General features: G+C 39.5%; 1 protein-coding gene across 4 annotated transcripts in view; it reads right to left on the reverse strand.

Annotated features, from left to right (window-relative positions):
- Nucleotides 1-4,456: 4,456 nt before the first annotated feature.
- prkd1 (protein kinase D1) overlaps nucleotides 4,457-24,492 on the reverse strand; it is a 312,643-nt gene continuing 292,607 nt past the window's right edge. For 3 of the 4 annotated variants that reach the window (XM_072267142.1, XM_072267153.1, XM_072267161.1), the window contains 6 exons: nucleotides 23,161-23,267; nucleotides 22,088-22,249; nucleotides 19,865-19,963; nucleotides 19,466-19,733; nucleotides 13,211-13,296; nucleotides 4,457-6,515 (listed from right to left, as the gene is read on the reverse strand). In XM_072267142.1, the coding sequence (XP_072123243.1) occupies nucleotides 6,297-6,515; nucleotides 13,211-13,296; nucleotides 19,466-19,733; nucleotides 19,865-19,963; nucleotides 22,088-22,249; nucleotides 23,161-23,267 (941 nt within the window). In that variant the 3' untranslated portion in view covers nucleotides 4,457-6,296. Of the gene's footprint in view, nucleotides 6,516-11,210; nucleotides 11,299-13,210; nucleotides 13,297-19,465; nucleotides 19,734-19,864; nucleotides 19,964-22,087; nucleotides 22,250-23,160; nucleotides 23,268-24,492 lie in introns of all 4 variants that reach the window. The other variant, XR_011887053.1, reaches the window with a different exon arrangement.

The following is a 24,492-nucleotide window of genomic DNA, read 5'->3' on the forward strand; positions in this document are numbered from 1 at the left end:
TCACTCCATGGTCAAAGTCACTTTGATCACATTTCTTCCCCATTCTGATGTTTGGTCTGAACAGCAACTGAACCCCTTCATGCTTTTATGCATTGAGTTGCTGCCACATGATTGGCTGATTATAAATTTCCAATAAGGACCAGGTGTACCTAATAAAGTGAAAACCAAGTGTACGCACTGTGTGTGACTATATGTACTTTGTTTTGCACCTTGCCCAGAGGAACAATGGTTCGTTTAGCTGTATACATGTTTGAATGTCAATAAACTTGAGTTTGAAATGTCCCAAATGATTCAAGTGAGTTGAGAGCATGGTGAAAATCGGTAAAAGTAATATTCTGCACCGATGCAGTTGTTGATGTAATGGAGAAAGAGTTGTGGACTGGTGTGAAAGGAAGTTTGGAGCAGAGGCTGTACTACATAGTTGGGTGTATCTGGGGCTCAAATGAGTGTCCATGGCTATACCTTTGATTTGTAGGAGGGAGAAGAATCGAAAGCTGTTCAGGGTAAGAATGACTTTTGCATGGTGGATGTGATTGTTAAGGGAGGGAAACTGGTCGGATATTTGCTGTACGAGGAAGTGGAGCACTTTAAGACCTTCCTTATGGGGAATGGAAATGTATAAAGGCTTGATATCCTTAGTGAAGATGAGTTTGTGGTGGCAGAACATTGGAAGTTGTCAAAATAGTAGGGGGCATGCAAAGAGTCCTGTATGTAGATGCGTAAAGTGAGGATAGAGACCAGATCAAGTCGAGGTATGAGAAGTTCAGTAGGGCAAGAGTAAGTCAAAACAATGGATCTAACAGAACAGTCCTGTTAATGGACCTTGGGTAAGAGAAGCAGGAATTTAAGATTCTGAGCACTATCACTACACTTACTCCCATGTTCAGATTAAAAACAAATTCTAACTGTCTTGTTTGTAGTGAACTTAGTTTGAAAATGGCAACATGCCCACTTCTTGACATGGATGTTAACAGAATGACCAGAGTATACATGTAGTAGTGCAGGGAATTCAGAATTGAGTGAGTAGACAAGATGTCTGCATCTTTAAATGCCATATATTTCTAATAGCTTCTGCAAAATTAGTTACTACATAATTCAACATCCTCCCATCATTCGAAAACCAAATATACTGTTCACTTATTTATATAATTCATATGCTCCACCCTCATTCACATACAACTTCATACTGGAGGATGCTGTTTATAACTGGGTGATGTGTTATTGTAATGTTGTCCACTATTCCATGATACAGTATAGGTGAGGCCAAAATCTCTTAGGATATCAGTATCTTTGCATCTCCTCCTGTCTTGCATCCCAACACCCTTTCAGTTGCATTTCTATATCCCTTCTGACTAATCAGCCATGTTTGTCATAAGAATGCTCCTCCTCCTTTGGCCTTTCCAGACACTGCAGCTTGGACTTACCTCTATTTCATTTCAAGTAATGATAGATAAAAGGTTGTTTGCATGGTCACTCTGACAACCACTCGCAGTGTACGCCTTGTCGTGCTCTGCACTTGTATGGCAGAGTTTAATGAAGATGCCTTTATTCAGCATGAGGTCTCACACATTTACTCCTTTCTGATATTCCAACAGGAAAACTTAAACACACTAGAGAAATTTATCCTCCTGCCACGTGCTATCCTCCCACTCCCCTTCTTCCCCTTACAGAAAACTTTAACCAGCTTTGTATGCTCTCTGCAAATTGGGAGCTGAGCAACGAAAGTTCCTACTCGTGGATTGTTGCTTGAGACCGACTGATTTCTGTAAAGATGCCGACATTAGCAAAAAAAAAAACTCCTCACTTGTCATAAACACAGGAGATTCTGCAGGTGCAGGAATCCAGAGTAACACATACAAAATGCTGGAGGAGCTCAGCAAGTCAGGCAGCTTCTATGGAAAGGAATAAAGAGTTAATGTTTTAGGCTGAGATCTTCATCAATAAAGAGTTGACATTTCATGCTGAAAAGGGTCTCAGCCTGAAAAGTTGTATCTTTATTCCCTTCCATAAATGCTGCCTCACCTGCTGAGTTCCTTCATCATTTTGTCTGTGTGTTACTCAACTGTCATGAATCTTCCACTGATTTTTCAATCTGAAACAAATGTAGAAAGCTACACTGTATCATATATCATGGGAACAGGTAAATTAAATCAGCCAGTAATTAACCTGACCATTTTAAATCTCATCGATGAGGTTTCCTTCTTACTGTGCAAAACATACCCATTTTGAAAATTTAAGAGAAATATATTTGTGCAAGAATATTTAAAAATTGCCTATACCATTTGGAGTTCCAAAGCCAGTTTTAGCTTTCAAAAATACCAGGAATAACAATTCCACTCTCTTGTTGAGTATTGGCTGTAAACAGTAAGCATACTGATAGACTGTCAACATTTGGATAAACACATCAGACTCATTGGATTGGAAAGTGTTTAATTCTGCTTTTGGCTGTGGAAAGTACTAAATTCAAACACAAAGTACTTGTCAGACAACGTGGAGCGTTAAGTTTAAATAAAGTGAATTATTCTGTGAGGGAGAATCCATCTAGGCCTGTTGTCAGGGAACGTCTTCCTTGCATCTCTAGGTTCTTTCTTTACTTTTTAATGCGTGTCAAGTTGTTGAAAATGCCACTGCTTGCATTTTGGCCCATGTAGCCAATAATGGCCACAAAACAGAAAATAAGATGTCCTGTAATTGTTATAATCTTTAGGTGTTTTGCAAAAGGTTGCGGCATAGTCATCAATTCAAATAAAACCTAAAATATCAGAACATTTTGTTTTGAAATTTAATTAACTGGACGCTAAGATGTCAGTGCAACTCTTAACTGGATAGAAAAATGGGTCAGACCAACTAGTTCTATCAATGCTAGCTTCAAGATGCACCGAACACATTAGGTTTGCAAGGATGTTTATGTGTTATGCTGCATCTGTCTTTAGTAGCAATCAGATCTTGCTAATTGCATAAGAAAACATAGTTTATAAACTTGAGTAACATACCCCACAATAAAAAGAATATGACTATATTTATTATTTCAGTATTTCATAAATCTTGGGTAAAGGTTGAGGAATTTATGCAATCTATTACTCCAGGAATATTTTTGTAGCAAGGTGGGAATATTCCACAAAGTTGATAAATCGTACAGATTAATTCCTTACATGCCACATATCTGAATGCTATTCATTGAGAAATTCAGTTGATATCACAGAGTAAATGTTCTGGCCAAGCATTATATTGTAAACATGAATGTTCAGTAATTGAATTTTATTTAAAAGAAAGACAAGCAAGATTGGTTTACAGCTCTGCATATAACATGTTCACTGAGAAATGGAATTACTTTATTAACAATCAGAAATTGACATGCATGTATCAGTTCAGCTCTTTATCAAAAAAAGACATACTATTAACATTCTGAATTTCCCAGAAAAAAATTGTGTTTATACAGTATTAGTGACTCAAGAATTCAGAGGAGTCTGAAACCTTTTGAAATTTTAAGGGAATTAGTGAGAGTCCAGGATCAGCATGTTCCTGAAGGGTGAGATTAGGGTACCTGGATGACCAAGGTTATTGAATGTTTGATGGGAGTGGGGGGGGGGGGGAGAAAAGGGAGTACTTGATGGGTAGGGGCAAGTACAATGAAACAAATACCTTGAAGAATATAGAGTGTGAAGTAGAATACTGAAGGAAATCAGGAGGCTAACAAGTAGTCAAGAATTATTCTTGGCAGGTGAGATTAAGGAGAATCCTGCTATTCCATGTAAATTAAGAGCAAAAGTGTAGCTTGGGAAAGCCTGGGTCCCCTTAGGGATCTAAGGGGTAAGCTCTGTGTGAAGATGGGGCACATGAGCAACTCCTAAATAAATGGTTCTGGTCTGTATTCATCAAGGACAAGGGCATTGAGGATAGTGGGTTCAGAGGAGGACATATTATCTGGACAATACAACATCAGAATCAGGTTTATTATCACTGATATATGTCATGAAATCTGTTGTTTTCAGTATAGTGCAAGCCAAAAGTTACAGTAAAAATAAATAAATAGTAAGAAAGATGAAAAGATCATAAAACCATAAGACATAGCAGCAGCATTAGGCTATTTGGCACATTGAGTCGTCTCCACCACTTGATCACAGCTGAATTATTTTCCTTTTAAACCTATGTTTCTGCCTTCTCCCCATAACCTTTGACGCTCTTACTAATCAAGAACCTATTAACCTCCACTTCAATATATCCAGTGACACGGTCTCCACAGACTTGTGTAGCAATTAATCCCACAGATTTGGCGAAAGGATTTCCCCCTCATCTCTGTTCTAAAGAGGCAGCCTTCTATTGAAGACTATGTCCTCTGGTTCTAGACTCTCCCCCACTAGAAGCAGCCTCGCCATGTTTATTCTATCCATGCTTTTCAATATTTGATAGGTTTCAATGAGATCCTACCCCCACCCCATCCCCACCCATTCTGCTAAACTCCAGTGAGTGTGGGACCAGAGCCATCAAACGCTCCTCATATGTTAACTCTTTCATTCCCAGAATCATTCTCCTGAACCTCCTCTAGACTCTCTCCGATGCCTGCACATCTTTCTAAAGAGGCCCAAAACTGTTCACAATACTCCAGTTGTAGTCTGACCAATACCTTATAAAGCCTCAGTATTACATCCTTGCTCTCATATTCCAGTCCTTTCAAAATGAATGCTAACATTGTATTTTTCTTCCTTACCACCAACTCAACCTGCAAGTGAACTTTCAGAACCCTGGGATGTGGGGCGGGGCAGTCCATCTGGTCCGGGTGACTTAAGATCTTTCAGCTCCCTTCTTTTTAGTAATAGCAACTACACTCACTTCTGCCTGACTCTCAGATTTCTGGCATGTTGCTGGTGTCTTCTATAGTGAAGACTGATGCAAAATACTTCCTGAATTCATTCACATTTCTTTGTTCCCCATTACTACCTGCCCCCAGTGGTCCAATATCCATTATTGCTTCCTTTTCACTCTTTATATGTCTAAAACAGTTCTGGTATCCTCTCTTATATTTCTGGTTGTCTTACCTTCATATTTCATATTTTCCATTCTTATTGCGTATTTTAGTTGCCTTCTATTGGCTTTCAAAAGCTTTCCAATCCTCTAGCTTCCTACTAATTTTTGCTATGTTGTATGCTCCCTTTGAGTTCGTTTGTCAGCCATTGTTTCCTCATCCTCCTTTTAGAGTGTTTCTTCTTTTTGGGATGAATCAATCCTGCATTTTCCAAATCACTTGCAGAAACTCCAGCTATTGCTGCTTTACCGTCAACCCTCTACTGTCCCCTTCCATCAACTTTAGCCAGCTCCTCTTTCATGCCTCTGTAGTTACCTACAGAGAAAGCCTGAAAAAATACTCATTGTATCACAAACTTCAAAACTGTTTTCATTCTTAAAGTTGTAACTAAATTTATTCTAAGCCATGTCGAAATGAAGTTTCCTGAGAGGCATATTTTGACATCAACTTCAATTTTATTCAAACTTTTTAGACAGAAGCAACATGGTATCAAGCAATTTTTAGTTAAAATGCTATGACATAAAGGTGAACTCAACCTGATCAATCCTGTAATAAATGCCATAACTAAGGCATTAAAGCTTACAAGAGAAACTTACATTTGTACATAAGTGTTCTGTTACTGCACATCTTGAGCTTTGTTCCCTTGTTGCAGTTTGATGCAGATTAAGTTATACTTTTTTTTGGAATGGTTATTCCAAAAAGTTAATATATATTTTAAAAAATCCCTTTGTTCTTTATAACAGACCAAAAATTGTTCACAGAACAGCTATAATGTTATACTCTTCCAAGAGATGCCGCCATACAGCTAAATACTGAAAGAGGTTAAAAATATAAAGCAAAATTTACAAAAGTTCTCACCCAACTAGGGGTGCATTATAGATACACGGAAAATCTTACCAGCAAAGGCACACCGGAATCTTACGGAATGTGAGAGATACAAGCTAATAACTTGCAAATTATATATTTAATGCTTGCATTAGACAGGATGTACAAGAACATAGTTGCACTCACACAATAATATATACACATTGCTGCTTGAGATGCAGTAAGTGAACTTGTCAATTCTGGAAGTGTCGAGCTACAACAATTAATTAGAGTGCTAGCTTTAGGATTAGAATGGCAATTGATTTTTAAGCTTGCCTTTATTGGTGGAGACTAAGCATCACACTCTCCTTCCATTTTTATGTGGTGAGGATAGAAGTTGCAGTTACTTGATAGATTCTTTTCTGTTTCCCCTCTGTGCTCATGAATATTCTTAAAACCATAGGTTCTTTCAGAGAATACTGACCCGCTCATTTAGAGCTTTCATTTCTGCCTCTTCCTCCACAGTACTCTCACAGTAGTCAGATTTATGGTTGACTAGATGCATTGGATACTCCAGGCCATGCTGTCCAGCAAACTCTTCCCAACGGGCATCGTCACTCTCGTGAGTGATATAACGTTCACCAAATTTGCACTCAAGCTCTCGTAAATTCAGCCACGTTTGGTAATCCTTCAAAATGAGAGTGAATAGATTGCATATTCAAATTCTAGCAAACCATTTTATACACACACTCTTTGTGGAATGGGCAATAACTTCAATAGGATTCAATAAGTACATTTAATGTCAGGGAAATGTATACAATATACATCCTGAAATCCTTTAACTTCCATTAACTATCACTTTTAGGAATCATTCCACAATGGTTAGGAGAAAAGGCACAACTTAACGTTAGTACGTGCACTTAAACAATTGAAATGGTTAAGTTAAATACCCCTTATCCGAAAATCCAAAATCCAAAAATCTCCAAAATCTGAAATTTTTATGACATGACATCACAAATGGAAAACTGCACAAGATGCTGGGAAGATTCCCAGGTGATGTGCTTGTCTCTGCACACCACAGACAGGTCTGAGAAGTGACCTCACATACATAATAAGCAGAAGTTAGTGAAAAATAGAAAAAAACACTGCATAAAGCAAAAGATTAACATCTTTATTGTATGTTGAAAGAGTGGAGTCATCAGTTAAAGTGAACATATCCTGCTTAACGTTATATTGATCATGAAACAAGCAGAGATCTATTGAAATTGAAAATTGAATAGTGAATATTCAGCAGTCTCATTGCAGAAATTTAAGAAAAGGCACAGCATTAAATTTCTAAAGATTTTAAGAAGTTTAAAGATAAAGTGTCTACTGATCATGAAGCAGCAGAGAACTTCAGTGCTGACTTTGCAAAAATTGCCGCAGGTGAAAATCTTTAACACCAGGACAAGTCTACAATGCTGATTGTTTTTATACCTAACATAAAGCCTAAAAAAGGTAAAATACAAATACAGTGTACTGTAAGCTTTTAATCAGACCTTATAATGCTCACATTATATTAATGGTATGTAATAATTTTTACTGTTAAGTACATAAGACAAAGACCTTTTCCCTCTCCCTCTCGCTCTGTAAATGAATGGGTTTAAAATATGGACAGAGACATTTACTGGCAGGATCCTTTAACAATTTATTTTGCTTACGTCAAACCAGTTGACCATCAATGTGAGAAGCACAGCAACATCTATTTATTTATTGATTGATTCAGATACAGTGCAGAATCAGAACTTCCAGCCCTTTGAGCCACATCGCCCAGCAACTCTGACTTAACCCTAGCCTAATCATGGGACAATTAACAACAACCTATTAACCTACCAACTGGTACATCTTTGGACTGTGGGAAGGAACCGGAGCGCATGGAGGAAACCCACACGGCCACAGGGAGAACATACAAACTCCTTAGAGAAAGCGATGGGAATCGAACCTGGGTCGCTGGTACTGTAAAACGTTGTGCTAATCACTATGCTACTGTGCTGCCCCCTACAGGCATATTTTATTTAGAGATTCCAGCCCTTTAAGCCACATCTCCAGCAACCCCATTCAACCCTAGCCAAGTCACAGGACAATTTCCAATGACCAATTAACCTAACAACCGGTACGCCTTTGGACTGTGGGAGGAAACCAGAGCACCCAGAGAAAAGCTACCCATTCATGGGAAGGATGTTCAGACTCCTTACAGGTAATATCAAAACTGAACTCCAAACACCGACAACCCGAAATGTAATAGCATCGAGCTAACTACTATGCTACTGCTTTGGTCCGAGTTAAAGTGGATTCCATCAGAACCAAAGTTTATATATGTGAAAAGAGCTCAATGATTCATTCTAGGCTTGTCTCCTGAAACATTTGATAACTCAGCGACTGACTGACTGACTGACTAGAGGTGCACTGGTGGGAGTATGTGGAGAATAAATACCTCAAACAAATGTCAAGGAAAATTAATCTATGCTCTCACTGCCCAAATAAATATTAGGATGTGAGAGCATGAAATTTTTCTTGAGTCATTACACAAAATGCGTAACAGCAGTGGCATATACTGCATACACCAGCTTAATTTCCTTTTCTATTGAAAATGATAGAACAGAATATTGGGTGGACTGCTGTTTCACTGTTTCTGTTCACAAAAGTGTCAAAGAAATTGCAGTCACCTTGTGGGTAATTTACACTGTTAAAGTTAATTAGTTGCAACACAATAAGACAAAGTGATGCTAACAATGTATTTCAAATGCAACATGCAAAATATCATGTTGTGGGTGGGCTTTTATCTGTCTTGCTGAGAGGACTGTTACAGGCTAATTCAATTTCCAGGTCAGCAAAAAGTTGGCAGTGCAACTGGTTCATGTACACTTTAAAATCCAGGGTTGGGTGAGCCCTGGATGAATTTAACCTGTTCTATAGCATTCATGTCTCAACCCTTTTAGATTATTTGTACTGGTAGGAAAAGCTATTCTCCAATTCTGTCCAGCACCTATCACCAACCTACCATGTCGTTCAAACATCTGATTGAAAAAGAAAGAAAACACACGGGAAAATGTGCACAAACAGATTTACAACAAAGATCCCTGAACCCTATAAGGATAATAGAAAACAGGAAAAGTATGGAACAAAAACAGAGACTTCGCTATAATTTTTTTTGTTAGAGATAAGTGGTTCCGTTTCTACTGAAAATTAAAACTGGACATAATCAATATAAGAAATTAATAGGGAATTTGGGAGATGATAAGAACTTAGAACTTCTCCAGGGATGAATTGAGAAAAATTGTGCAGAGGAATTTCAAGGGGAGTTGGTGCAAATAAAGATACAATTCCAGAGTGTTCCCATGCAAGTTATTAGGAGTCTGGTAAGTTGTAGATGAACTCAGGGTCACTGCAGCAAGAGAAAGCCCTTTAACTTGATCAAGGATTATGTACTTTCAATAGGTTGCTCATCAGTCAGCAGGAGTTCAAGCATAGTCCACAAACTCAAGCTCCAGACCGTAGAACAAACTTAGTTTTCTCTCTAGAGAGGTAGATTGTAACTTGAGTCATGAAGGTGCTGCCTAGATTCCATATTCAGGTAGGAAAACTAAACCCAGTGAATATCCTTTCAAACAGCAACGACTGTCAGTATGGTGTATAACTGTGGAATATGGTTGGGCCAAGTAGCCTGTTTCTGATTTGAACATTCAAGTAAATTATTCTGCTGGCACAATACAAAAGAGCCTTAACTCCATCTTCTAACACCAGATGACTGCATGTCCTAGATCAAAAAATCCCTGTGAAGTGTTATTGGCAAGACTACAATGAAACTCTCACTTGTGAGCTCTCTGCCTCTTTAAAAATGTCGAATCAGGTTTTGCTGGCAAAGTAACACAGAGCCCAATGTGTTTGCCGTTTTATGTGCTGGTGGGTTTACTCTGTCAGGCAAAGGACACATGTATTTTCAGAGGAAGACATCTGGAAATCACACAGAGTTCTGCTGCTTCCTGATAGCTTTGCAAAATCCACATTTTGCTGTCTGCCCTGTATGTAATGGTGCATTATGAAAAAATTACAGCCACTGCAGAGATTATGTATTCAGGAACATACTGGATTGGTCCAGTGGACTACTAAAAGGTCATAAAAATGATTGGGAAAATCTGTAAATGCTTAAAATCTGAGAAACACACACAAAATGCTGGAGGAACTCAGCAGGCCAGGCAGCATCTATGGAAAAAGTACGGTTGACGTTTTGGGCCAAAACCCTTCGGCAAGACTGGAGAAAAGAAGCTGAGGAGTAGATTTAAAAGGTGGGGGAGGGGAGAGAGAAACACCAGGTGATAGGTGAAACCTAGAGGGGGAGGGGATGAATTAAAGAGCTGGGAAGTTGATTGGTGAAAGAGACAGAAGGCCATGGAAGAAAGAAAAAAAGGGAAGGAGCACCAGAGGGAGGTGATAGGCAGGCAAGAAGATAAGGTAAAGGAGGGATAAGGGGATGGGAAATGGTGAAGGGGGAGGGCAAGGGAAGTATTACCGGAAGTTTGAGAAATTGATGTTCATGCCATCGGGTTGGAGGCTACCCAAACAGTCCACTGTGGTGATGAGGCCACACTTAGGTTGGAGGAACAACACTGTTTGGGACTGTTGACTGGCAACAACTGGACAATGCATCATATCTCTCAGGCAGATGGATGGTCAGCAGCTATGTTAAGAGGTCTCATTGTACATTAGTTGACTTCCTGAGCACCATACAGAACATGAGGAAGCTATAGTCATGATTTCCTTCCATTAGAACACATCTGTAAAAGTGTGCTTCTCTCAATTTGCTGACTACATTGTATGTTTTAATAAATAAAATGTTGTAGAATGTACAGGAAAAGTTTAAAAAATAACTTGCCAATATTCTTAGATTTAGATGAAGCTAAGTGTATGAGGCCCAAATAAATGCAGCTGTGGAGGCCAGGTCGTTGGGTGTATTTAAGGCAGTGATTGATAGGTTCTTGATTGGACACGGCATCAAAGATTACAGGGAGAAGGCAGGAACTGGGGCTGAGGAGGAGAAAAAAAGAGGATCAGCCATGATTGAATGGCAGAGCAGACTCGATGGGCCAGATGGCCTAATTCTGCTCCTATGTCTTATGGTCTAAATGGGAAATTGCAGTGGGAGTGTTAGATGAAAAATGGGGTAAGCTTGTCAGCGTCATAAATGTCAGCATATTCTATGATACGAGAGAACCAAAAATAAATCCTATACCAAATCCAAATGTGTAACAATTAATGCATTATAAACATTTACAACACAAATAATTAAGTTGTAAGGGTGATCACTAGGAAACAGTGGTTTGGAAAGACACATGACTGGACTGACCAACATTGTATTTTTGGGTACACTGATGGACTTGCCCTCAATTCCATTGTTGCTGGGTGTTAATGTCATCCTACCAGATTTAAAGTTTCTAGAATGAGAAAACACAAAGGCCACACAAAATGCATTGACTTAACAAAAATTAAACAGACAATTCAACTTTTAAAGAAGGTGTTGTTAAACTATTAGATTCTTCAAAGTATACACTGCACTTGGAATCACAGGAGAGAGAAGAAGGAGAGCCATTTCTACTACCACAGATGCAGCAGAGAAAGCGCCAAGATGGCTCTGGATAAAGAGGGCAGATCCATGGGTTGCTGCTAGGGCACAGGCCGGGGTCGGATCAACCTCGGTCGGGTTGCCTGGGCGAGGGTGTACGATGTTGAAAGACTCGAAACACCCGACGACCCGGGGTAGCATCACCGATGATGTACCCTAGCTTAGCATCATGCAGATATTTCTGTAAGAATCACACATAAAAGTTGCTGGTGAACGCAGCAAGCCAGGCAGCATCTCTAGGAAGAGGAACAGTTGACGTTTCGGGCCGAGACCCTTCGTCAGGACCAACTGAAAGAAGAGCTAGTAAGAGATTTGAAAGTGGGAGGGGGAGGGGTAGATCCAAAATGATAGGAGAAGACAGGAGGGGGAGGGATGAAGCCAAGAGCTGGACAGGTGATTGGCAAAAGGGATATGAGAGGATCATGGGACAGGAGGCCTAGGGAGAAAGAAAGGGGGAGGGGGAGAATCCCAGAGGATGGGCAAGGGGTATAGTGAGAGGGACAGAGGGAAAAAAAGGAAAGAGAGAAAAAGAATGTGTGTATATAAATAAACAAGTAACGGGGTACGAGGGGGAGGTGGGGCATTAGCGGAAGTTTGGAAAGTCAACGTCCATGCCATCAGGTTGAAGGCTACCCAGACATAATATAAGGTGTTGTTCCTCCAACCTGTGTGTGGCTTCATCTTTACAGTAGAGGAGGCCGTGGATAGACATATCAGAATGGGAATGGGACGTGGAATTAAAATGTGTGGCCACTGGCAGTTCCTGCTTTCTCTGGCGGACAGAGCGTAGGTGTTCAGTAAAACGATCTCCTAGTCTGCATTGTGTCTCGCCATTATATAGAAGGCCGCATTGGGAGCACCGGACGCAGTAAATCACCCCAGCCGACTCACAGGTGAAGTGTTGCCTCACCTGGAAGGACTGTCTGTGGCCCTGAATGGTGGTAAGGGAGGAAGTGTAAGGGCATGTGTAGCACTTCTTCCGCTTACAAGGATAAGTGCCGGGAGGGAAATTGGTGGGAAGGGATGGGGGGGACGAATGGACAAGGGAGTCGCGTAGGGAGCGATCCCTGCGGAAAGCAGGTGGGGGGGGGGGGGAAAGGAAAGATGTGCTTAGTGGTGGGATCCCGTTGGAGGTGGTGGAAGTTACGGAGGATTATATGTTGGACCTGGAGGCTGGTGGGGTGGTAGGTGAGGACAAGGGGAACCCTATTCCTAGTGGGGTGGCAGGAGGATGGGGTGAGAGCAGATGTGTGTGAAATGGGGGAAATGCGTTTGAGAGCAGAGTTGATGGTGGAGGAAGGGAAGCCCCTTTCTTTAAAATAGGAGGACACCTCTTTCGTCCTGGAATGAAAAGCCTCATCCTGAGAGCAGATGCGGCGGAGATGGCGAGAAGGAGATGGCATTTTTGCAAGAGACAGGGTGAGAAGAGGAATAGTCCAGATAGCTGTGAGAGTCAGTATTTCAGTTAGTCCTGATGAAGGGTCTCGGCCCGAAACGTCGACTGTACCTCCTCCTAGAGATGCTGCCTGGTCTGCTGTGTTCACCAGCAACTTTTATGTGTGTTGCTTGAAATTCCAGCATCTGCAGATTTCCTCATGTTTCTGTAAGAATCTTTGTTTTGCATCTCATAGTCTACCCTGGAGTTACTATTGAAACATCTTCCATGATTTAGTAAAGAAACACCAAATTTTAACTGAGCATTACAAAGAATTATGGAATCTTACCTGCAACCAAGGGTGACTTAGAGATTTATCCACACTAAAACGCTTTCTCATTTTTACTTGCAAAAGGTTGTTGATGACATCAATAGCTGTAACATAAAAAAATTGCCCATTTTTTAGTGCACTAAACTGTTAGCGTAATTTAGACTTTAAATCTAGGTGTGTCAATGGAAGCAGCAAATGCATGCAAACAAAAATCAAGCTCATCTAACAGGTCAAGGCTACAGATTTCAAAAGCCATCCATCAACATAATTTGGCTGAATGAACAATCACAAAAAATGCATACGTGTTTGACATGAATTATAAAGGCCTTTTACAAATGCTTTGGCAGACATGAATAATTCTGTTCACTGTTTGATTGCTACTTATGCGGCAGTTTGTTCTCAAGTTGCGCTGAAGTACTATAAAACAAAAAGCATGCTAATCAGAAAGTTAAGCAGCAGCTCTGAAATAAACAAAAGTTGTCAAGGTCCATAGGTTTGATTTGAATTTTAACTTATTTTCAGTTTTTGCAATTCTGAAAGTGTATTACATTATAGTGACTACCAAATATTTCTTGAAATCTAACAATTTATTCTTCAGCAAAGTGGCGAAATACCTTGTGCTAGAATTCCAGACCTAGTTCCACAAAAGCTACACTGTTTTTCAACTTGTGACCCAAAAGAAGTATTTTTTCCCACAGCATCTTTAATTTCAGTATTTCTATTGAAAATTTGGAATAATGGGTTGGGGAACTTCCATTCCAAGCCAGGTCTAGCTATACCAACTTAAAAATTTATTGCATAAGGAGACATCAACAAGGTGCTCTGCTCTGGAATTCTCTTGCTCTACCTCTCTCATCCCCTCGAGATGCTTAAGGTCTTATTTCCTTGCACAACTCAGTTAACCTTTTTTTAAACATTTGAGGTGTTTGCTCCATTAAAGGCTCTACAAAAATCCAAATTGCTGTTTAATACCTAGTGATTCGACTGAAAGTACAAGTTGTGAAAATGCTTGGCAAAATTCACAACTTAAATCAGCATGAGTTTTTGTGAAAGAATAAACGTGTTCGGGTAAGGCCAAGAGACAAAGAAAAAAAAGTTTAATTTTCTTTCTTCGAATGAATTTGCACATTATAATTTGATGTTAAAAGTATGATTGAAAAAGGAAGAGAAAAGTAGGCTACAGTTCAATTTGTGACTGCCAGAAGCTTTGCTCCACAAGGATTGTGCTTTGATGCCTGTACCACTGGTAAATTGATACCACTATCTATTTCTTTTGTATTGTTTAATTCTCCTACAATTCACTGTGGAATGAGGAGAGCAGCTCTTTTCCAATCCTTTTTTGAAAAGTTTCAATGTTCCTATTAGCATGTTAAATTTATTTTTGCTTCCTCTTTGGGATGGTGATTGACACCAAGCAAGAGGCTACCTGGATGAATTCAAGCTTTGTGAAAGTTAAGCACATTCTCTCACACTCCTGCTTTAAGGCTTAAAGTTGTGGAAAGACTTTTAGAGAGGTAATCTCGCCACAGAATATACTTTATTCACTTTATTGTGTGGCTGGGCCAGGCACATTTCTTGCCAATGAAATCTTCCCAAGACATCGATAGTGGAGACTGGATGATGCAAACATACCGATCAGGAAGAGAAAGGGGCCACTCATCCCCTCAAGCTCGCTCCATTAGTGAGTCCTATTATGGTTAATCTGATTGTTACCCTAACTTTGGATTTTTATCAACTTTCTATCTACCTCTGACTTAAGAACGTATAAAGTCTTTCCTTCTACTCGCCTTTGAGGAAATTAGTTCTAAGATCCATGACCATCTGTCAGAGAATATTTTACTTTTCTTAAACAGATAACCTTTTGTCTTAAGTAATGACCCCTAGTTCTCGATCCTCCTTCAAGAGGAGACACTTTCTCTAATTCCATCCTATCAAAACTCCATGTAACATTGCATTTTAATCCAGTTCCCTCTGTCTTCTAAACGGCAGTGGATGCAAGCCCCAGTGTATCCACCTTTCTCTTCATCTACTTTCTCATTTTTGGTATTAATCTAATAAACCTTCTCTGAACTGCTTCTAATGTATCAATATAAAGGAGACTAACAATGATTACAGTAAGGAGAGCATAGCCTCTCTACATTTGTGTTCGATATGAGCAATAAACAACAATATTGATTTTTCCTAATTACTTGCAGCTAAATATTTTCCATTTGTGAATCAGGACACACAGATCCCTTTGGAATTCTTAGCCCTACCACCTCTCACCTTGGCCAGATCTTTGCCCCACATACTTAACCAATCCGTATTTTTTTTTGGCTTCTCTAAGTCCAAATCTATATCCCCATTGTGAGAGGTGAAAATGGGTAAGGCTCTGGTGAAGCTGTTAGGCCAATTGCTTGTACTGTGGATACAATGGATTGCAGAAGGATTGATGAACTCCAACCTTATCATTGACGAGAAGGTGATGGAGATGGGAGGTCATCAATAGCCTATACTCCACTGGGAACTAAGCAAGTGTAACTTTTTTAGCCTCTTTTCCTCATCTTCAGAACTTACTTTTTGACATACCTTTATGCCAACAGCAAATTTGGTAATTATAGCTTAAATGTCTTCATACAATTCACTTACAGAAATTGCAAAAAGTCGAGGTTCCACTACTGATCCCTGTAGCACATCATTTGTTGATCAGAAAAAAAGAAATTTCATGTAAAAGTGACTTTTTGCCTTTCATTATTTCTCCCCACCACCTAAGAACATTCATTCTTTCTGATGCCCTGAACTTTGTTCACCCCTCTCTGTTCTGCTTATTTCCAACCACAAGTCCAGCTTTTCTATAGGATCACACAAAGGATAGAGATAGTCACAGCATGGAAACAGGCCCTTCTGCCTAAGACAGCTATGCTGATCATCAGTCGTCCATCTATACCAAATCTACTTAGCAACACTTTAATCATTCCACACCTTGGAGATTCAATTACTCACCCAGATACTTCTTAAATTCTTAGGCAATGTATTGTACTTTGTAATTACCTTTTGAATATTCTTCCTCACTCCCATATAGCCCTCTTACTTCTCTCCTTATACCTACACACTCTGGTTTTAGATATCGCTGTTGTGGGAACAAATTCCCAAGGCACCATTCTGGTGGTCAGTCTCCTCAGCATTTTCTCCAGTACAATCACATTGTTTCTATAGTGCAGAGGCCAGAAATGCAGATCACCAGCTTTGATCTAAACCCACCTTCTATTTTGAGACGGCGACACCTGGATTTGAGACTGGGAAAACATCAACTGTACTTCTCTCTCTGTCATGCCTCAAAAGAACCTTGTATGTTTTACTGTGATCACCTCTCTAATGAAACTCCAGGAATTATATGCCAGGTACTAATCATTGCAATGAACCTTCACTCTATTCCCTCAACAGCAGATATATCCTTCCTTAGGTAGGCAGTAATTGCTTCACACAGGAATTCTGTGAATATTACTTGTGCTATCAGACCCTGCTTGAATGAAGACAGGCCTTGCTGCTACCTGCAGGCCTTCGATATAGCCAATGAAATGCACTGCTGTTGTAGTACACATCTGTGTTCTAAGACAGACACTTAAGCCAAGGACATTCAATTGCCATCCCTTCTCCCCCCTCCCCTCCTCCCCCCCAACTATCTGTGAACCTTCAGATACAGACTCCTTACTGCTGTCCCAGAGGGAGGAGATGAGTTTGGCGCTGCTTCAGGCTACAACATCCAGAGGTTTCTAAATCTTTAGCTTCAACATAGAAAGGGTGAAAAACCAATGTGATTTTTACTGCCACAGACACAAAAACCAAGGTAGAAATCATAGTGTGTCCAAAGGCATTGCTCCTTTGTCAGACGCAGATAGTCATGTATTCCTTTGGAATCTTAATGGATTTTCCATCTGAGTCACAGCCATTGTCCTATTTTTTAATCAAGCAGTAGTGAGTCAAGGCAACTGGACTTGCTGTGTTGTCTAGAAGACATTTCACCACTCATCCAGGAGGCTTCTTCAGGCCTAATCCATGGTGCATAGTTTTCCGGTTTATAAACTCTGTGAGTTGTTCGGAAGGTATAGCAATCACCTGAAGTTCATTAAGAGTCATAGAGGTAATGAGAGGGTCATTAGCCTTATCTTTACATGAATGGAGGTATGAATTGTTGTGGAGACGTTGGGGAAAAGATGTTAGGATTGCATTGTAAGTAGCTAATAGGTGGTGTCGTACCCCACCCCCTCTGTTCAGGGCTGGGTTTTCCAGTTTGACAAAGGTGGCTTCTTTAACAGAGTTTCTCTGCTTCTGTTTGGGTGTAGGATCCTTGCGGTGGACGAGTTTCTGTCTGAGTGTGTTTGTAGGTTTGAAAACCAAAGGGATTGGGTGTTTGTTGTAAATCCTTCTGAGTTTCTCTGAAACTCCAGCTACATAGGAGATGACTATGTTTTTCTGTCTGCTTTGTTCCTTACCTCTGTCCGTTAGGCTGGTGTCCCTACTGGTTTTTGTTACTGTCTTGAGAAAGGCCCAGTCAGGGTAGCCTCAAGCTTTCAAGGCTTCTCTCAAGTACTTGTGCTCCTTGTCTTTAGCTGTAATGTTGGCAGGCACATTCTCAGCATGGTGATGCAGTGTTCTCATAACCCCCAACTTGTGTTCTAATGGGTGATGAAAGTCAAGCCATAGGTACTGATCTGTGTGAGTTGGTTTTCTGTAAACTTCAATATCTAGATGTCCATTTTCTTTGATAAGTACTCCACAGTCTAAAAAGGCCAGTCTATTGTTCTCGATGTCTTCTCATGTAAATTTGATATTATTCACCGAGTTGATGTGTTCTGTGAAGGCTCACACCTCATGGATTTTGATCTTGACCCAGGTGTCATCCACCTGAACCAGTAACAGGGTGATGTTCCATGGAAGGTGTTCAAGGCTGTCCTTTCCACTTCTTCCATGTGTAAGTTGGCTACAATAGGAGAAACAGGCGAAGCCATGGTAAAACCGTGTTTCTACCCGTAGGAGACATCGGGTAGAGTACATACCTGATCCGAGTTGAGTGTGGTTCTATTGTCTAGGCTACTGTCCTGACATATCAGTTTTCTTACTGTCTTGATAGCTTCTGAAGCTGCTTTTACCTTTAAACAACTCACAGAGTTTATAAGTCAGTTAAACTACGCACCATGGATCAGAAATGAAGAAGTCTTTCGGATGAGTGGCAAAATATCTTCTAGACAACAGAGCAAGTCCTGTAGCCTTGACACTCTACTGCTTGATATACAATGAACTGGATGATTGAGAACCTTCATAGACATTTTCTCCTATTTCTCTTTTGGTAAGTCACCATGCACTTTGGGCTGCATGCTTTTTCATATCGCAAAAGCCCCAGGAGTATCGCAAGCATTGGCCCTATTTGTGTCAACCAAAAAGACAGCTGAAGATCTGTAATTATCAACTCACTTCAATCAATGTGCACTTCTTTGAAGAAACTGAATTCCAAATTCAATCACCAACAAATCTGCAAGTCCTTTAAGATTCTTTACAAAACTAAGACTGGATGGGGGCGGATAGTGGATGGGACTTGTGCTTCTTGTTGCTAAACACCAGGTTTTCTATGTGTGATTAACACCTACACTAGTTGGATAGATACAGGACAATTTGGCAGAGGTGACAGCAAATCAACATTGCACCAGGTTTGACACCGCCACCTGCCTTCTCTATCTCTGGCATATACTTGTGATGCAACTGACGCACACATTTCCGTCTTACCCAGTTTGCTACGCAAAGCTAAAAGTGCATATGTGTGATTCATAGTGGAGATGTGAAACAAATCAGTAGCCATAGCACTGGAAAAATGGTGGCATGCAGTGCAATTTTACCACAACTACATTTATAATTACATTGATCATTTTTTAACTAATGCAGATTTGATCAACTAACATACTCCAAGATGGAGATTAGTTAGACAAAACCAGTTAAAGCTTTTCCTTCTGTGAAAATAGAAAATAGGACTATTTTTCTTTTCGAGCCTCCTCTTCCATTTGATATGAAGAAATATAGGTAACACAATGTTACATTAAGCCACAATAAAACAGTTAAATGTTCAGAATGTTTGTATCTAGCAAGGGCACTGAACACATTTTTTCCTACACTGCAAACAGTAAGAAGATTGGCCTCTATATAGCTCTCCTTCAGAGGGAACATCTCCTTTTGAATGGATTGAAGAAACATAATAATGGTTCTAACATTTCTCTGGTTTGGTGTGTCTAATTAACGCATTACCTTCCAGTGAGATCTCCTTCCAGGGATTAGGGGGATACATGAAATCAGCATTCTGAATTTGATCATGAATATCTTCATCTTCGTTGAATGGAAAGGTGCCACTAAGACTGACATAGACGATAACGCCTACGGACCACATGTCTAACGATCGATTATATCCTTTGTTGCGGAGCACTTCTGGAGCCAAATATGCTGGTGTTCCCACCACAGAACGCCTAAAAGACTTTTCCCCAATTATACGTGCAAATCCAAAGTCACAAAGCTTAACCTAATGTTTGGAAAAGAACCAAGTAGGATGAGTATTAAAATTTTGCAAGAAAAGGATTGGTCACAAATGTACTGATATATGAAATCAACAGCAACTCTCTTCGCAGACTAACATTAGATAATCATTCTAACCTGTGGCAAGGGATCAGCCGATGCTAGGAGGACATTCTCAGGTTTCAGGTCACAGTGAACTATGTTCTTAAAATGGAGATGTCGCAAAGCAACAAGTATCTGATTTAAAGAAAATCAAATTACTAACAGCATCATGCAAGAATGATTGCTTACTCTTTATTGAACATATGGAAAACTAGACTCCGCCTACTGAATATAGTGGATTCTGGTTAATTGGGACCAGTAAATCCTGGCCCAATTAAATGAAGTTTCATGGAAATAGTTAAAAAGGTATAAAAAAAGACAAACTACATTTAACTGAATAACAAATTATGTATTTAAATGAAATATTGAACAAACTAGAACACTACCAATATTATTGGTGATTGTCCATTGTATCTGATGATGACAGAAAACCTGTGTGTAAGAGTTTTTAAAATGGAAAAGCTGTTGTACTGGGGCAATTCCACTCTCTCGACCTTGTAATTCCTGGTCCAATAGGGACGAGTTGATGTCATAACTGGGGACCCCGTGGTTGCTGTGGATGACTATGACTTCTGTGCCTTGTCATGCCCTTCGCTATCCACATAGCATTGTAGAACGGTCTTCCTGACAGTTGGGTTCACACTGTTGATCTCATCTGCCCAGTCTGCTGGAGCTGACTTCACATGCTAGGACAGGCCTCTCCCAATCTTACAGTGCCAGCTACCCTCACCTGGTTTAACCTGTCTATTGATGCGGTTTACCAGGGTGTGCCCACTTTCGCACACAAACAGCTACTTGGAGCTACAGGTGACAGTTGAATGTCCAGTAGGGACCAAAGGTAACATTCAAGATAATTGTCAATATCTTCAAATTTTTTGTCAAGTTCTTCATAGTCCCTAACTTGTTGAAGTAGTGAAATTGTTTTATTTTCCCTCCTGGCCGTTTCTGGCATTTCTAAGTCTGAATGCTTGATAGCACAGTGAGTAAAACAATTCTGAATTGTCCTGCTGCTTATTGCTTGTTAACTATCAGTGACAAACATCACTGCTTTTTGAAGACAAATACACACAAATGATGTTATTTAAAATCTGTTCACTCTAAGCATGGTGAAGTGTCAAAAGGCCACATGATGTACACGTGACAGACACTAGTTAGAAAATGTTTGGAAATCTCCTGTCTCAATTACGTGACATGGTGTCCCAAATACACAAAGGGAATCCTGGGTATTTTCTCAACTTGTTTTTTGTTCAATAAGAGTTGTCCCAAATAAGCAGCTACCCCAATTAACCAATGGCCCAATTAACCAGAACCCACTGTCTATCCAAGAGCACAAAATCAAGGAAGAAAGTGCATTAAAACAATACCAGCCAGTATTATGAGATGATAACACAAAGGAGTTTTGTACTTTGTCTTTTTAACCGTTCTGAGTAAGAATGAATATCTGAGAAGACATTTCTTAAGTTTGTTCAGTTCCTCAATGTAAGAACTCATTAAAAAAACCTCAGTGCACATATGACTGACAGATGTATGATGTGAAATGAGTTTTTTATATTTTACAACTTCAAACCAATGTTTAAAGCTGGTTTCCATTAAAAAAAAGGGCAATTTTGGCATCTATTTCTTAATACGTCCTGAGGAATACATTTTTATTAGTAAAAGTTTAATGGAAAAATCATTTGTAACTCATCTCACCCATAACTTCCTTTAATAACTTTAAATTCAATGCACATTGCATTCACTTAAATCCCCTCATTCATCTTGCACTAATTGCTCTTTTAATTCATTGTCAATATGTAGATTTTTGATTAATAGACAAAAATTACTTCAAAGCTGTGACTCCACTTAAATGTGAAGTAAACAACAGCAGTGCAGAGGGAAGTCTTCACCAGCTGCAGAGAATCTCAGAAGACCAGAAACAACTTGATGAACATGTGTAGACAATGCTGCAAGGTAATTTGTGCTTGACTGATGATCTAAGCACTACTTTTCACTATTCTGACTCGGAGCTCAAAGGTCATGCTGAAAGTATAATTTCATTTCAACATATCAATCATGGGCAAGAAAATATAAATATATATGGTCGCTATGGGGATTGCATTAACCTTACACTTCCTTTTGAGTTAAGTTGGTTGAGATGGTTCATTTCAGGTGCAGGCTGCATGCTGGTTGGGCCAATGCTGAAGTACTCCTGATGATGACCCTATTTAACCTTTTGAAGATTCTATTATTAATCACCTGTCACTTGTTACTGCCACATACCTGTGTAATAAGAAACTTTGTTATAAGTTCTGGCAGACGTCCTTTCTCACTTGACAGGATCATTTCCAGCATGTCTCCATGGAGCTTTTCCATGACAACAAACACTCTTTCAGGAGTCTCAAACATGCATTCCAAATTCACTACACCAGGGTGATGCAGATTCTAAGCAAAGAAATTGTACCTATAAAAAGATGTTCTTCCCCATATATAATGGAAGTTTTATAAGGCATAAAATCTCTAAACATTTTATGAAGTATTGTCAGAGTTAAATTACAGCGGACTTTCCGATTAAAAAACAAGACATCTGGCTTGGGCTGTTCACTGTGGTAAGTAAGATTTACCTTTTCCAGATTTCTAGACTAGCTGCACAAAGCTGCTTAATCCTAAATGACCAGGCCCTGGCAGCTGCACAAGGTAATGCTGTCAGTTGTGTTGGCTAGAACAAAATCTGCCACAGCTTTAGATGACAAACCCATCCAGAGATTTCAATGTTGCTGATTCTTAGAAACAATCAAAACTATTATTTAAATTCTCCTTTTGTTTTATTTTAAGTCCCTGGAGAAATGCAGCCAGGTCTTGCCTTGCTGCTGAATGCTGCGTGAACTCCAACAGTGGTGTATACTCGGAGAGCTGCTGGCAAATTTGGTACCTACACCTTTGTGTAGGAATCCTGAAATTAATGCCACATGGCTATTAAATACCAAAACTTACTCAGCAATCTACATCCCATAAATACGTAGTTTATACTTTCAAGATTTATAGACTTATTTTCCATAATGATTTCAGTACTAAAGAGTAAGTCAGTTAATTACAATGGTGAACTCAAGCAAAAGTCAGACAGAGTGATGCTTCCTCTCGTCTACACTACCCACATTATTACATTGACCTGTTGGTACTAGAAATGACTACTAAGTCATTTAGAACCATTTGAGAGGTGGCTTTCAACACTAGAAGGCTAGATTCTTATCATGGATTTCAAAAGTTAAACAATATTTTAACCACTTTTGACTCTCTACCCAATGCTAATTTATGTAGACTTTTTAGTTGATAGTCAGAATTTATGACCTATTTACCTGTAAAATTGCAACTTCATTCCGAAGCTGACTTTCTTGTTTTGTTGGGAATCGTAGTTTGTCAATCACTTTGATTGCAACATCTCTGCCTGTCTTGCGATGCTTACCTAACAACCAAGTAAAAAAGATTCATGTTTTATACATGGATTGACCTAATTGCCAGTATTTTCTAGTGAGGTTTAAATTAATGAATTGCATTTCCTGTCCTCTCCAGATCTTTGCGGTTACCATTTGGTAGTCACCCTGAGCCTTGGCCAAGTGCTTGCAAATGATATCAGATGCATGACAGAGAATGAAACACACTAATCAGCACGTAAATGTAATACACTGATGGCTGGTGCCCCTCTTTCAATCGAGATGGGAGCAATCAATAGTTGAAGAGGGCAAGTGCACCATCTTACAAAGCAACTGTTTGCGTGGTGTGTTAGAACTGATCAGCTGAAGGTCAGTTTCTGCAAAACTGACCACTAAGGTCTTGAGGCACATGATCTGAGACTGGATATTCTTAAAAGGGAAACTCGCAGAAATTAGAAAAATAGGAAGTGAACTCATGCGAGGCAACTTCATCAATAATTGTCCTGTGTGACAAAGTTTAAAGTAAACAATTTATCATCAATATAAGAGTATAATTTCCTGGTGAGCTGCTTTAGAAAATAATTATGTGGTAAATGTAATGTGTGCAACCAATTGATATTACTTTGTAAATGGGGATGCTTCTAATGTGATCTACTGATACAAACATGGAAGATTTTGTATGGTGCAGTTGGTATTTTGAAATAAAATATGTATACATCTATCTGATCTTCCTGACATTCTGATTTCAATAATCAAGATCTAAAATGAGAAATTACATGAAATTAACTCTGGCTATCAAAATCTGGAGGTATTATCAATTATCTGGCCAGATAAAATCAGATAGAGCACAGCAACAGAAACTCGTAAGAGCGTACTGGTTTAGTGCTCTGCTGAAGGTAAATGTTTAATTATAGTATTTAAATAAATTTACCTTAAATATAACTGATACTTCCAGTAAAAATTTCATTACATGTAATCTATGCAATGCCATCTGCCCATCGTTTGATAGAGGAATCATTCACTTACATGTTGCAGGCAACAGAAAAGCCTTTTCTCCCACATCTCTTGGAGTATTTGGCAAAGCTGTCAAAGTCTTCACACAGACAGAATTGATGCATCAGAGCAAGTGACTGCCCAGGCTAAATATCTTCTTTGCAGCTCTGCTTTCACCCCACTTATAGAGACCATAAACCATCATTTATAAAATACTACCAGTTATTTTATTCCGTTTGCTGGACCGAAATTCTTTGTAAAAGA

Source organism: Mobula birostris, chromosome 1 (genome assembly GCF_030028105.1).
Source record: "Mobula birostris isolate sMobBir1 chromosome 1, sMobBir1.hap1, whole genome shotgun sequence".
Lineage (NCBI taxonomy): Eukaryota > Metazoa > Chordata > Chondrichthyes > Myliobatiformes > Myliobatidae > Mobula > Mobula birostris.